Consider the following 15,223-nt stretch of genomic DNA (forward strand, 5'->3'; position numbering starts at 1 on the left):
CGTGTTAGCCTTTTAACGTGCCACAGTTTATTTTATCTAAAATTATTTCTAGGCCACCTTTACGGGTCAACCCTCCCAAGGCGGCATACAAGATTTAAAACACACGCACATACAGAAGAGGTACCCTAAAAATTCAATAAATACGTACTCGACCAAAGTTCCATTAAATAAAACACACACACAAAACCTCTTTGTTGTTTTTGCTGCAACAGACTAAAACCCTCTGGAAACAGGATGGATTAACTGATCCGGAGCAAACCAGTGTCAACCCGTACTCAGACGCACCCCCTTTCTCTTTCTTTTACTCCGCGTAGTAAAACACCTGAGAGGCACCGAGAGCATTGAGCGGGCAGAAGTCACGTGACAAGAGCTACACCGCCGGCGCGCGGGAGATACAAAACCCGCCCGGCCCGGCCCGGCCCAGCCCGGCCCGCATGCGCACTGGGAAGGAAGCAGCTCCGTATGAACCGAAAGTCCTGCCTCTCGTCTTTCTGCCCAGCTGGCCCGCCGCGGGGGCGCGGCTTCCCACGGGCGACGCCCCTTCTTGTGACGCCGCTGGCGGCCGTAGCGGCGCCGAGCCGCCAAGCGATGCAGAGCCGGCTTCGAGCGAGCAGCGCTGCGGCGGGCCCAGCTGCGGCGCCAGGTGAGGGCGCTTGGCCGGCCCTTTGGCGAGGCGGGCAGTAATAGCAGCGGTGACGGTGGAAGGTTGGAGCTGGCTTCCTGGGGAGAGGGAGCGGACGAGTCGCGCCCCAAAGCGGGCAGGGAGGGGGGGAGAGTGGGCAGCAGCTTTGCGTGGGGAGCTTGGCAGCTCCTGGGGAGGGCAGGAGCCGCAGCCCCCTTTCTGCCTCGGCTGCAAAGCGCCTTCGGTGGGTAGCCTTTCCTCCAGGGAGCTCAAGGGCAGCGTACGCGGGCCTCCCGCACCGGCACTTTTATTCTCACAACAACCTTGTGAAGTAGGTTAGGCAGAGAGCGAGTGAGTGTGGCTGAGATGCCGAAGGTCACCCAATGAACGTCATGTCTGAGTGGAGGATCTGAACCTGGGTCTCTGCTGTGCTAGTCTGACACTGTTCACCGCTGTGCTGCACTGGCTGATAGCATCTGCCCTAAGAGTCTCGTAGACTTTTAACCCCACCTGCTGCATGGGTCCTGCTTTTAATTATGTATGCCCATCTTTCTGCTCCCCGTTTTCTCCTGTGCCCCCTCACTGCTCTAAATTACTCATTCCCCTTCTTTAAAAACACAGAAAATGGTGGTTGTGCCCCTGGGGCAATTCTCCCAAGTTGGGTCCATGCCCCAGTTTTGGTCCCAGAACCACTTATCGAAGCATGGCGTTGATCTGACTATATAATTCCAGGGTGGGCAGAAGGTAGCTCTCCAAATGTTTTGGACTTCAACCTCCACAAGCCCATGCCAGTGGAGTCAGGAATGCTGGGAGTTGAAGTCCGAAACATCTGCAGATCTACTTTCTGCCCACCCCTGATCTAATACATTAATTCCCAAGCCATGTGTCGTGAGGGGATTGGTTATGTGCCACAAGAAATACACGTAAATATCCCACCACAGAAGGAGTTGCCAATGGCATCCTGCATGAGTTCACAGTTCCTTTCAGTCAGCTCCTGCTGCTTGGGACAGTGGCAGGAGGGAATTCTGCCATCTCTCTGCCTGGACTGTGTGATCAGATCTTCCCATTGCTCCTGATTAGAAGGCAAGCCTGTAACAGTGTATCCTGCAGAAATGCAGGTGGAGGGCTCCTCTCAGAGGAAAATAATAATAAGAATTCCCACCTTCAGAGTAAACTTTTTCTCAGGTATAAGAATGAAGTGTGCTTGTTGCTTCCAATTTTAATTTGTGAGAAAAAGGGCACTAAATGGTGTTGGAGTCTGGGAGATCTAAAAGATCATCTTCACTTATGATCCTGAGGCCAACCATGGAGGACCTGCTCTGTGTTCTACTTTTGTCAGAAGTCGGGCAGAGGTTGGTTTCTTTTTACGTTTGAGGCGCCCAGATTATGGAACTCCCTACAGCAGCCTTCTGCAGCCTGGTGCCCTCCAGAGGTGTTGGCTGGGGGATGCTGGGAGTTGTAATCAATACCTCTGGAGGGCATTAGGTTGGGGGAAGCTGCCCTACAGCAAGAAGCTAATTTGGTCTCCCTCCACTAGCATTTTGACAGCTTGTAAAGCTTGCATTGTTTTGTCATGGCTTTGTTGTGGATTAACTCTCTCCCTGACTTTTGTTTGTTCTGCTGATCTGGCTTTTAGGCTGCTGATACATTGTGGTTCCTGTCTTAGCCTTGTTGCTTGTATTCATTTTTAACATTTATTATTACTTTTTAGCAAAACCTCCAATTGTAAATATTTTTTAAAATTAATTAAACAATTGATATTTAATTATAAGGTACTCTGGGAGTTGTTTAGGTGGAAGTGGCCTTTTTAAAAATTTCATTTGTACCCCGCCTTTCTACCACGGAAATGGCACTCAAGGTAGCTTACTATCATAGGAACTATAAGCAGTTAAAAATACAAACCTAGTGAAAACAATGATAAAACAAATACATTAAAAACACAACAACATTAGTGTGCAGCCCTATGCATGTTTAGACAGAAAAAAGTCCTACAACTCACAGCATGCTCTAGCCAGCATCGCTGGCTGGGGCACGCTGGGGGCTCCTTCACACCGGGCTTTTATCCTGCGATTGAGCTTGCTCCTTCATGGAAGTTTGTGGGCTCTTTACATGATGCAGTGATCATCCCAGGCATCTCCTGCACTAAATGCCCTGTGTTCCGTTTTTAAATAGATCGCAGATAATGAGCTATCAGATTACCCCACTGTGTTCCGCTTCAGTTCCCTCCGTGAAAAGAGTAAAAGCGCGGCAAGAAGAGGAGCGAGATCAATGAAAGATAATGGAAGACTCGGATACGGCGAGGAGGGGGAAGGGGGTGGGAGGAAAGGAAGCACATGAAAAAGGGAGTTGTTGTGATCCTGCATTTAAAACGGAAGCAGAAAGCCCCATTTTAACTGCAGGATTTTAGGCTGGTATAGAGATGCCCTGGGAGTTATAGGCCTTTTTTTCTATCTAAACATGGATAGGATTGCACCCTTATTCTTTTAAATATTTTATTGTATTGTATATTTTAACAGTTCTATGGGATTTTAGTTTTTAAGTGTTTGTAATCCTCCCAGAGACATTAGTTATTGGGTAGATTAGACATTTAATTAACAATAATTCACTCCGCCATGTTGTTTAAACTGTATTCAAGAAGCACGCATAGCCCTCTGCCCAATGGTGTCCTTGAGTGCACTCCTTTAATTTCCCTCTTGGAAATGAATGACTACTAGTCACTTCTTGAGGAGACATCAAAAGCTGTACCTGGGAAGGGGGCATTGTTCCGATGTGATCAAATTTTTCCGTTGGAGAGACCGGCCCATAGCTCAGTGGTAGCATACAGGCTTTGTGTGTAGAAGGTCCCCTGGATCAAGCCTTTGCAGTGTACAAACCATCCCCACAGTCTTGCAGGCTGACATGGTGACAGGCATTTTGCTGGTAAATAATCGTGCTTTTGTCTCTGGGTTGGCAGTGGGGCTGGGGGGAAGCTGCTCTTATAGAAATGGAGAAAGTAGAAGCCTGTATGGGAGCCTTCTGGTTCAGGCAGATGGGAGATTTGTTCTTGAGCAAAACTACTGTGGGGGTGGGTCAGTAAGAGGAAAAAAAATAGGGAAGAGGGGGAGTAGCTTCCAGAGAAAGAAGAGCTGGATGTGGCCCAGGCTGGGGGAGTTTGGCTTTCCTTGAGGAATGGGAGGAATTGGGGCCAACCTGAGACATTTTGCTGCCTGAGGCAAAGAGCAACATGGCGCCCTCTCCCCATTCCATGTACAAAACCTGATTGGACTCTGTGAGTGTGTGTCTGTACGCCCACCTATGCATGTATTGATGAGGGGGTGGGGGTGGATGAAGAGTTAAGATTTTAAGCTGTTATTCTTAAAACTGCTTTTGGCTAAGCTAGGCTAACGTTGCAGAGGTACAAACTAGAAGTTTTAATATTTGTTACAACTACTTCTCAGCTTTATTTTCCGTGTGAACAATGAGACTGGGTATTGTCATTAGGCAGTGGGGCAGATGCAAGGCGGAATTCCAGAGGCAGATTCAAGGGGGAATTGTAGAGGGTCCAGATGACATTGTCTTCCATTTGTAACCCTCCCGTATTTTTCCTTCCTCTCCTTCCTTCCTTTTCAGAAAAAAATCAGTTAAGAAGGGAAAGACATAGTAGGTGCATGCAGCGCTTTTTGGTAGCGCTAGGAGCCCTTCGTCTGGAAGTACACAAAGACTGCCCTCATAGAGTGTGGTGTTCTTGACTAGAGCATGAAAAGCACTCCTGGCCACTCACTCATCCAGGGCTATAACGCTGGGCCCAGAAGCACTCCCTTTGTGCTTATCTTGTCCTTGAAGGGGAATGTAACCCCATCCAAAGCAGGCTGAACACCTACACCTGCATCAGTGGACACCTTCTCTCCCCCGTCTCCCGGCCAGTGGATCTTGATGTGCAGAGAGAAGAGGTCACTTTGTGTGTTTCTGTGCTGACTGGGTTAGCAAGAGGGAAAGAATGTGCCAGGGTTATGTGTACATTGCAACTTGGTGGGAGATTGGCTAAAGTGCAGGAAGTGGAATTGGATGGTAAATTTAGAATTCTGAGATGTGTGGCTTTCTTATGCTTCTTGGACCCTAGAAGGTTGACTGAAGAAGAGATCCACTGGTTTTCCCCCTCCCCATGACTAGCAAAGCCAGAATAAACTCTGGAAAATAAAGGGAATCATGCAAACTTGCATAATTTGTTCAGGTCACAGAATTCAATATTATTTGTTGTGGAACTCTTAACTTTTTCTTTTAGTGTGGCATACATTTTGTCCGGACAGTGTCTCCTTCTGAAGTGAAGCTGGGCAGGGTGAGGTGGGGAGCTTGCTTTTGTATAAAATGTTGCTTTACTTCACACTTAATTTCAGGACAGGTGGGGTTCTCCCCCCCCCCCCCGCTAGTTGTTACAATGGGGTCTTCACAGTCTGTGGGCATGGGCTCCTCCTACTCCAGGCAGCAGAGGGTGGATGACGATGATGAGGATTTGCTGGACAACAAGGATCGGGAGGAAGACATTGCCAAGTTCCCGTATGTGGAATTCACTGGGCGAGACAGCATCACCTGTCCCTCCTGCCAAGGCACTGGCTGCTTCCCCACAGGTAATTTTATCTCTGTATAGTTTGCCCACCTTCTACTTCCAGGGGAGGGTGAGTCTCTTAAAACATCTGCACTTGCCTCTTCAGCACCCTGAAGAGCCCTTTACTGGTCCCTCACAGCCTGTCTTCAGCATTTCCGTCTTGCCCCTGCCTTCACATCTGGCCCTGATGAGGCAGAGCGAGGCAGTCACCTCAGGCAGCAGATTCTGGAAGGCAGCAACAGAGTGTTGGAGGAGGGAGGTTGTGCCACATGGCCTGCCCTTTGCCCCCAGAGCTAGCCTGATGCCCCCAGGTGTGGTGGAGGATGCTGTCCCATCCCCAGTAATGAAGTAAGGCTCAGCTGCTTGTCCTGCTCTTGTACACGGAATGGGAAGGAGCAGTCAAATATCCTGGGCCAGCCCTGGCTGCCTTCTGTTATACACCCCACCTCAGAGGTACACTAATTATATTTTGAGGCAAAGTTCTCCTTGACAGGCTGGTTGGTGTCATGACAGCAGATTCCCCTCCTACCTGTGGTGTGGCTTCTTTGATCTTTCTACCTTTGTGTGCATTAAGCCAGTGCCTTGGCCTGCTGGAATCCCCAGCCCAATTTGCTGTTGCAGCACCCCCTAGCCTAGATAATGACCTAACCCAGTGCCGGCTCCAGGTTTCTGAAGGCCCTTGAACGAGGCACCCTCAGTGGGCCTCCTCCCTCAGTGAGTCTACCCTCTTGCCACCATTGTCACCAGCTACTCCTCCTTCTCCTCTTCTTTCTCATCACTGCTACCACTTGCTTGCTTGACAGGCTGACAGCCAGGGAGCAAGGAGGCCATGGTGTCTGCTCTTCCTCCTTTTCACCACCACCTTTGTCTGGGCCAGAGTGAGAGGCAGGTGAACAAGCAGCTTGCAGTGGTGAAGAGGAGCAATCCAGGGGGCTCCTGTCAGTGGTTCCCTGCTGAGGTGTGGGCCCTTGGCAGGTGCCCGGCCATGCCAACCCTTGACGCTGGCCCTGATCTAATACGTTATGGCTGGTTGAGCCTAGAATCCTGCTCTAGCACACAGCCGTAATTGCCTCTAGACCCCTTCCTGCCACACTGTTCTGTGATCTGAATGCCAATAACAAGCCTCATGGGTTTTGAGAGCTTGTTTCACCCTGAATGGATCTTCTTCTCTTCTCCCCACCCCACAGTTGTGGGGTGGCACTGGTCATTTTAAGAGCTCTATCAATAAAAACAAGGGTGGGGATACACTTTCAACTAGAGGGCCGAATTCAATTTCAGAGAAGTTCTGGGGGCGGAGTGGAGAGGAGTGCATTCCAGTAGCGAAGCCTTAGGAGCTGCATTTCAACCTTTCTGAATGGGGGGAAAATGGCACAAAATCTGGCAAAGCATCAAACGACCAACCAGAAAGGGGGTGGGGCCCTCCAGAGAACCCTGGAGAGCTGGATTTGGCCTGGCCCCCACCCCTGCAATAAAATATGACAATGACCATGTGGTGACTTGCCTGGAGCCTGGGCATTCCTCAGAGGGGAGGCTTGACAGACGATCCACCCGTGCAGATCTGGTGTTGTCCACTGGCCTTTGGTGTGGCAGGATGCCCTCCCCAGCACATCCAGCCTTGCCGATTCTGTGGACTGGCAGGCAGGACTCTAGATCAGTGGCTAGGAGAGCCTGGAGCCCCATCCTGTCTCTTGCCATGACTGTGTCATCTTGCTCAAGTGAGGTTTCCTTCTGTTTCCGTCTTTTTAATCTTAAAAGTTCCCTGGGGGGCTCTGAACCACCGTGTGCTTCAGGCTGCTTGCTGTACTCCAGTACAAGTTTGTCATAACAGACAGAAAACATTGCGATTATAGAGTTGTTTGCTTCTCAGTCTCATTGATAATTCATTGGATAGTTATGTCACATATCTAGGATTTCTTGTACGGAGACTCAGATTTCACCATTCTCAAGCATCTATCCTGCGATTGAGATTGCTCTTTCACAGAAGTTTGTGGGCTCTTTCCATGACACCATGATCATTCAAGGTGTCTCCTGCACTAAATGCCCTTTGTTCCATTTTTAAATAGATTGCAGATAATGAGCTATCAAATTACCCCGTTGTGTTCTGCTTCAGTTTCCTCCGTGAAGAGAGTAAAAGCGGCAAGAAGAGGAGTGAGATCAATGAAAGATAATGGAAGATTCAGATATGGGGAGAAGGAGGGGGAGGGGGGTGGGGAGAAAAGAACGAGAAAAAGGGAGTCGCTGTGATCCTGCATTTAACATGGAAGCAGAAAGCCCAGTTTTAAATGCAGGATTTTAGGCTGGTGTAGAGATGCCCACTGAGAGCCTCTGGTGTTGGCAATCATTTGTTTTTCCTTTCTTCTAGAGCAAGTTAATGAATTGGTGGCTCTGATACCATACCATGACCAGAGGTTAAAACCTCAGAGGACGTAAGTGTAAAAGAAGAATCAATTTCTGTGCTCGTGCTGTCTGTTTATTTTACATAGAGACATGGAACTGAATATCCTGTTGAAAAGAGATTTCCCATCACCGCTGCCAGTGTCTCATTACTTGAGATGGTGTGCCCAACTGCTGTAATCTACAAAATGTCTGAGTACTTCTTGATGCCTCTTGACCTGAAATGTTCCTTAATTTTTTTAGAGATCCCATCGAAACAATTCACCACCACTAATTTGTTCCTATTCTGCTGAGTGAATTCCACCGTTTATTTTATTTATTATTTATTTACTGACAACATTTGTATACCGCTCCACATCTAAACAGATTCTGGAGCAGTGAACAACAAGATTAAATGATGAAAAGATGACAAGAATGAAACATGATGGACAAGCGGTTGAATCTTATTTCATTTTACTTGGAAGCAAGTCTTCTCAGTAGAATATGCCTCTTGAGGGAATTTCCACGCATGAGGTTTAAATAGCCTTTGAGCCCTCTTGCTTCAGTTCATTGATGATACAGAAGAGAGAGCTTCACATTTCAAGTGTAATTGAAGAAATAACTGCTTTAAGCCTCATGTGTGGAAATTTCCTTAAACAAAAGGTGTCCTGTGATATCCTAAAGACCTAAAGGTTGTGGCATAAGCTTTCAGGGACTGGAGCCTGCTTCATTGGAAGCGTTCTTGGTTGTGTCTCTGTGTGTGTATGTGCACGCTTACACAGGTATGTGAGAGGGGATGAAAGTGCTGGAGCATGTGGTGGCTTCTCAACTCCCAGTAGTGTTGAACAGTGCTGTCTGTTTGGGTCCATTCTGGTCTGGCCTCAGGCCTGGTTTTGGGAGAGAAACAGCCTTGGTCATCCTAGTGGATGATTTACACTGGGAGATGGGTGGGGGAGTGCAATCCTGTTGGTTCTCCTGGACTGCTCAGCAGCTTTCAATACCGCTGACCATGGGATCCTTCTGGATCATTTATCTGGATTGGGCATAGAAGGCATGGTGCTACAGTGGCTTAACCTTTAAAGCTTTAAATGGGTTGGGGCCCATGTTACTTGAAGGACTGCCTTCTCCCATATCAACTTGCTTGCACATTAAGGTCATCAGCAGAGGCCCTTCTTGCTTGCCTGCTGCCAAGGGCATTAGGCTGATGAGTACAAGTGAGAGGGCCTTCTCAGTGGTGGCCCCAGGCCTCTGGAATCAGCTTTCATTGGGGGTTAGTCAGGCCACTTCCTTGCAGATCTTCAGGAAAGCACTCAAAATCTACCTACTTTTGCTGGCCTTCCTATAGTGTCTCAGGCTGCTGGTTTCTAAAGGCAATATCTTTTTTGTTTTGTCTTTAAAAGTAGTAATCACTGTCCTCTACTGAATATGGATTTACTGAATTTTTATTGTACCTGTTTGTATGGTTTTTATCTTGTACACTGTCTTGGGAGGGTTCCACCATTAAAGATGACTTAGAAATAATTTTAAATAAAAATAAAATGAAGATTTAAGATGGTAAACTGTTACGCTTAAAACTGTTCTTGACTAAGCTGGGTTTTCATTGCAAAAGTAAAAACTAGACGTTTTATTATACGTTACGAATACGTCTCCACTTTGACTGATAAGATTGGATGTTAAAGGGTGAGAGAGAAACTGATTGAAGACTTAGACATTACATGTGAAACCCTGACTTCTGGTTCAGATTGTAGTGTAAAGCTCTGCAAGATCTCTGCTTTGTTAGCTCCAGCTTGCCACAGAGGGAGCAAAAATGCCAGGGTGTGAACACCATATTTGTTTGTTTTCAAGCGGTGAGGGGGTTGTACTAGCTTCCTTGGTCAGTCCCATGCCTTCTAGTTCCTTTGCAAAATGGAGGCGATTTGGTGTGTATCAAGCCTGAATCTGTTAGCAAGAGCTGAGCACAGATGGGAAACAGGCTAAACTATTGATCTTGTCCTCTGCAGGAAACTCTATGTCTTAGTGTCGGTGCTGCTCTGCCTCCTGGTGTCGGGTTTGGTGGTCTTCTTTCTCTTTCCACATTCAGTCCTTGTGGATGACAATGGCATCAAAGTGGTTACGGTCTGGTTTGATGAAAAGAACTCCCTTGTCGTCCTTGCCATCACGGTAACACACAAGTGTATATACCCAATACAGCTGGAATTCCCTGGTTGGTTATGAAAATTTCCCTACTTTGAGCAGTTCTCTTTCCTCTCTGCTCCTTATAGGCCACTCTCCGGATCAGAAACTCCAATTTCTACTCGGTAGCAGTAACCAGCTTGGCCAGTCAGGTGCAGTATATGAATACTGTGGTCGGGACACAGCAGATTAACAACGTCACCCGCATCCAGCCACTGAGCGACCAGCTGGTACAGCAGTCTTGTTATTCATACAAAGCTGGGATCTTGTGTGGAGTGGTGGAGGGAGGATATATCACCCTTGAACTAATGTGGCTTACTGAATGATTGCTTACACCTTTTGTTTTCCTAGGTGAATTTCACGGTGAAGGCTGAAATGGGCGGGCCCTTTTCTTATGTATAGTAAGGACTTTTTTTATAATTACTATGCTTGGACCGTTGTGAAGCTCTGCAACGTGTACCCTAGAATAGGTGCCATATCTCTCTTCGCTAGAGAGGCACAGCTTTCTTAAGTACAGTGCTGTAGTGGTAAACTTTGAGGGGCAGGTGCTCATCATGACCACAGTCTCCATGGTCATGCCCCCAAGGAGAGTCCAAAAATTCAGGTAGTGGCGTTGATCTATATCAATAAACCATTCTTTATCTCCTCCCAAGAGCTGGTGCTTTGGGAAGCTGAGCAGGGATGGGCAACTTGTAGGCTAAAACATGTGGAGGACCACACCTCCCATGATCCTTCACCATTGGCTGTGCTGGCTAGGGCTGATGGATGTTGTAGGCCAAAACATCTGGAGGTCCACAAGTTGTGCATGCCTGATCTAATGGGTCTTAATTCCCTATTCAAGACCAAACCACCCCCAAATACTTGCAAATTCCTTGCAACAGGGAACAATATATTTTTCCTGGGAAAATTCCTTCCTTCCAGCTACTATGAGGATTGCAGCTAAGCTCAGAGAGAACAGAGACATCTGAGGGAAATGGCAGATGATGTCAGCATCCCTGCTAATCAAAAAAGTGCCAGGGCTGCATCCCTGCGAACCCCAGCTCTGCTATACTACTGCTTAAATAACTCCTTGCCTTATGTCTGCTGGAGAACTGCAGTGGTTCCTTTGATACAACAGAGCTAATGGATAAACGTAGTTTGTGCACAAGCTTTGCAAATGGCCATTTCACAATATTGTTATAACATTGTGTCTCAAGCTTTGGAGAATCATTCCTGCTCATCTCCAGCCCACCCCAGTCAAACTTTAAAAGGGTTTCAGTGGCTGCTGTGAATAAACCCAGCTGTCAGTGTGGTCTGCTGGAGTGGAGAAGCTAATGATTCACTCATAAATGTAGTGACAAGGCTCCTTTAACAAGTTGGTTTTTCTTTTAATTATTTTAACGTTCTTTACGATCTATTTTTCCTTTTTGTCTCTTCTAGTTTCTTTTGCACATTGCCCAAGATCAGAGTGCACAATATTGTCATTTTCATGAGGTATGTATCTCTTTATATTTTGCTATGTATCATGGACTAGAAATAGGTTTGAGAACAATCCAGAAATCAAGTTCTCTTCTAGTATGAATTGTCTACTAGATACTGGCCCAAAGTCTAGTTTGGGTGGCAGTAGGTTGGTAGGCCTTCTGGGCTCTTGATGGATGTGTGTGTTGGAAGGCGCAATAAGTCAAGACTGTGTGTATTCTATGCTAAAAGAAGATTAAAACTCTTTACCGGGCAATTCAGATTTTGGAATTCAGGAAAGCTGAATTCAGTGAACTGTATAAATGATGTTAATATTGCATTCGCATAACTTCACTTGTTTTGCATGATTTCTGCAGTTCGCTAGTCCTGGGATGGACAAAGATACTGAACTCCCACCCCCAACCACTAAATTTTGTTATTGAGTCTTCCCTCTAGTATCTCAAACTTCAGCAGGGATTACTCGTCCATGCAAGCATCTCGTCATATCCAAATGGGGAAGAAACTTGACTCTTTCAAAAATCAAAGCCCTTCCTCCCACTGAGGCAGCTGAGACTCACAAGACCTGGATTTTGTGCTCCCGGCTTTATGCTGCAGTCCTGTGGCCCTTGGGCAAATATACAGCCCTGACTCTCATCTTGCTCAGTCTCTTGCAGAAGAGAAGCTTCTAGTGTTGGCAGTGTCCCCCCTGCCGCAGGGGCCCCATTTCAGTACGCTGGCTAGGGCACGCTGGCCAAAGCATATGCAGCTGTCTAGGCCCCTGATTCTCAATGTGTATACCTCACTGTTGCATTGTTGTGGGGTTTGGGGCTAACTATTTGCCAAAGGCCCTTCCCCTCCCAGTTACAGATCTGCCCTGTTCGCTGCAAAACTACACTTCTGTGATCGTTCTGCACACTGGTCTCCTCCATGCTAGAATGGGAGTAAAGTGAGCATTCGGATCCTGCAGAGAGAGGGCCTGCTGTCAAAATTCGCTGGGTTGTTGTTTCCAGGCAAGTGCCTGGCACCCTGTGCAAAACATGTCACTTGCACCACTTCCACTTGTTCCAAGTCCAAGCTCCCCCTTAGTAGGCCTTAGAAGCATCCATCAGCCCCAGACAGCAGCTTGTTCTTGATCGCTGCCAGCACCCAGTGCACAGCATCATACCAGCGAGGCCCTGAATGTGTCTTCTCCTCAGGTGTCTTATGTTAAGGGCAGAGGGATGGGCTGCAGGCAATTGCTCCTTGTTCTTTGTCCAGTCTCTTAAATGGCAAAGCTTTTATTAGAATGCCTGATAGCATGCATATCCTCTGTTGTGGACAAAGAGCTGCTAGATGGCTTAACTTGAGCATTGCTCTAACATGGAGCCTCTGCATTTGTGTGTTTTGGTGCGCGTGCGTGCGCACGCGCACACATACACACACACACACACACACTTTGCTGCGTCAGCCAGTACTTTTGTAGTCTGGAACAGCACTGCCTGTATTTGAAGGGAGCAGAGTTTCGTCTCTTTCTCTGAATACTTCTCTTTGCTTCTGTCCATCAGGACTTCAGTGAAGATCTCCTACATTGGCCACATAACCCAGAGTTCCTTGGAGACCCATCATTATGTTGACTGTGGTGCAAATTTCACAGTTGCCCAAGCTGCTCCTTGGCTGCCAGCTCTGGAAGGTGTAGCTGAAGGGAAGAACGGCTTGAGTCCGCTCATGTATTTCAGCAATGGCAAGCTGGCTTCTACTACTGTGGACCCTTAGGGCTGCTTACATGCGACTCTCCATTTTGCGGTGGGGGAAAGAGTGGTTGCTGCAGCCCTTGGAGAAATGGAAGGTGTGGTTGTCTGAGCATGTAGCACTTCTCCTACAATGTTCCAGGGACAGCTGGACTGTGGCTTGGTGCTGTTTTGAAGAGAATCTGCTTAGTGTCTCCCCCCCGCCACCCCATTGCCTCAGAGCACCAAGCTCTAGCTTGTGTGACAGGTCTTCCTTTCAGGTTTCTTGGCTAATCCTTAAAATTAGGTAAGGACACACTTCTATAGGAGTTTCATCCCTTGTTCTGCTGGATTACGAAGAATAAAATAATCCCTAGGATGATGCTCCTAATGAGGTTATCACCAGAGGGGGAACTATTATCCTAATGTGGAAGGGGAGGTAATCTTGAGCTTGCTTCTCATTTACTGGTTTTATAACTCTTGCCTTGCTTATTGTCAAAGACAAATTACCTGAAAATATGTCTTGAGCAGCCTTCCCCAACCTGGTGCTCTCCAAATGTGTTGGACTACAACTGCTATCATCCCCAAGCAGCATGGCCAATAGCCACAGAGGCTGGGCGATGGGAATTGTAGTCCACCATATTTGGAGGGCACCAGGTTGGCGAAGGCTGCTCTAATGTAAGCCCCACTGAAACGAATGTTGCAATAGTTACAGCCCTGTTTGTAGATGGGGATTCCTATAAATTCAATGTTTTTTTTCATGGATATATTCTTTAAGCTACTTTTGACTGTATCAGTGGTGTGTTAAGTACACTATTCTAAAGGGCACACTATTGACATAGAGTTCTCACATTTTCTGCATCTGCTTTCTGTTTTTGCTTTTAAAAATGAGCATCATAGAAGGGCTGTAGGTCTTCTGACCTCTGCATCAGCAACACCCATAAGCAGTGGGCACTTTTAATCTTTATGTCTCCTGATTCTCCAGACTGGGAGACTTTGTGCTGGTTTAGCTGACCCATGCTGTTAGAATAGAAAGGTTTCACTTTTTTCCTTTGGTACTTTTCCAGTAAAGAAAGATATTTATCTTTATGTGTGTGTCGCTGTCTAAATGCCTCCCTCTCTTATAAGAATCCAAATGGGATAAGTTCATGAACAAATTAAGAACATAAAATTAGAATGGGAGAAAGACTCCTACAGATAAATCTATAATAGATAATTACTAATCCTCTTTTCAAATATCAGTTACAGCAGTTCATCTTCCTTTTTAAAGCTCTTCAATGTTCTAGCCACTCTGCTGCAGTATTTTTGTTTGGAGAAGGAATAGAAACCTAATTCAACTTGAGGTGAATTTTAACTCTATTTTTGGATATTTAAATGATGGGGGGTTAATGTTCATTTAGAATCTATATTCTGTTTGGCAGACTCTGTGGAGCTGAAAATTCTTGAAGTTAATAAACCTTTAAGTCTTTCCTTTTGAGAGGTGTGGATTTTTTTCCTCTGATGATTAAAATGCCATTTTCTTTAGGATACTGCATGGAATTACAGAAGGTTTAGTTTCAGGCCTTGCGTTAAGTGGCTGTTATGAATAAACCCAGCTGTAAGTGTGGTCTACTGGGGTGGAGAAGCTAATGATCAACTCATTAATGTAGTGGCTTATTACTCAGTGGCATATTTAGCCAAATAAATCTTAATGGGCTTTCTTCTTTTAGCCAAATTCTCCCTTTATTCCTGTGCTAGCAGAGCACTGATACCCATAAACCAGGGTTAAAAAAAACCCAAATCCTACTATGCAGCTTGCCCCTAAGGGACTCCTCATTCCTCGCGCAAGCCCATGATGTGGCAGAAGAGCAGGCAGTACAGACAGACATTGTAGAAGTAGACGCTGCTACATTGCCTAGCTGAGCCTCAAGCATTTACTACTGTTAGCAGCAGAGGGGGAGAGTGTGTGTCCAGACTGGAATTGAGGAGACTGGAGGGAAGGGAACTGGAAGCAACACTAAACAAATAGGCATGATCTCAATGTTAATTTCTATCCTACAGGTTGCTCTTGTGAGATTCCCTCACCTCCGAAAACACAGTTTGCAGGCATGCCTCCCAGTTCCCTTCCCTCCAGTCTCTTCGATTCCAATCTGGATACATGCTCTCCTTTTCCAACAGGTTGCTGCTGGGTTCCAAAGACTACTTTTCTGTGTTGCGCTGAGGATACAATGAGGATGTGTGGATCTGCCCCACTTGCTATTTTGCACTTTACAAAGGTTTCTAAAGTTACTTAACTGTTTCCCTTTTCTGGGTAATGGGGGTTGTTGCTGGAATAGGAGAATGTGGGTCCAA

At 46.6% G+C, this 15,223-nt stretch overlaps 1 protein-coding gene across 2 annotated transcripts; it reads left to right on the forward strand.

Moving 5' to 3' along the window:
• The first annotated feature begins 548 nt into the window (after nucleotides 1-548).
• TMEM106C (transmembrane protein 106C) lies at nucleotides 549-14,369 on the forward strand. 2 transcript variants are annotated; one of them, XR_014788099.1, is made up of 9 exons: nucleotides 549-643; nucleotides 4,996-5,226; nucleotides 7,567-7,630; nucleotides 9,578-9,737; nucleotides 9,839-9,979; nucleotides 10,101-10,150; nucleotides 11,169-11,222; nucleotides 12,731-13,374; nucleotides 13,560-14,368. XR_014788099.1 is itself a non-coding variant. In XM_084836815.1 (8 exons), exons 1-8 carry the CDS (start codon nucleotides 589-591, stop codon nucleotides 12,936-12,938), a joined length of 963 nt encoding a protein of 320 aa, XP_084692941.1. In that variant the 5' UTR covers nucleotides 549-588; the 3' UTR covers nucleotides 12,939-14,369. The 2 variants fall into 2 exon arrangements, 1 of the variants encoding a protein (XP_084692941.1); XM_084836815.1 differs by having other exon boundaries at nucleotides 12,731-14,369.
• Nucleotides 14,370-15,223: the final 854 nt, after the last annotated feature.

This window comes from Heloderma suspectum, chromosome 2 (assembly GCF_057233095.1).
Source record: "Heloderma suspectum isolate Gila_16-S chromosome 2, 16-S_ref, whole genome shotgun sequence".
NCBI classification, from domain to species: Eukaryota; Metazoa; Chordata; class Lepidosauria; order Squamata; family Helodermatidae; genus Heloderma; species Heloderma suspectum.

Bases quoted from the DNA above. Each gene is read 5' to 3' on its own strand.
- TMEM106C (XM_084836815.1), top strand. From the start codon at position 589: ATGCAGAGCCGGCTTCGAGCGAGCAGCGCTGCGGCGGGCCCAGCTGCG. The intron at 9,738-9,838 runs GTAACACACAAG...TGCTCCTTATAG, and splicing joins TTGTCGTCCTTGCCATCACG to GCCACTCTCCGGATCAGAAA. The intron at 9,980-10,100 runs GTACAGCAGTCT...TTGTTTTCCTAG, and splicing joins AGCCACTGAGCGACCAGCTG to GTGAATTTCACGGTGAAGGC.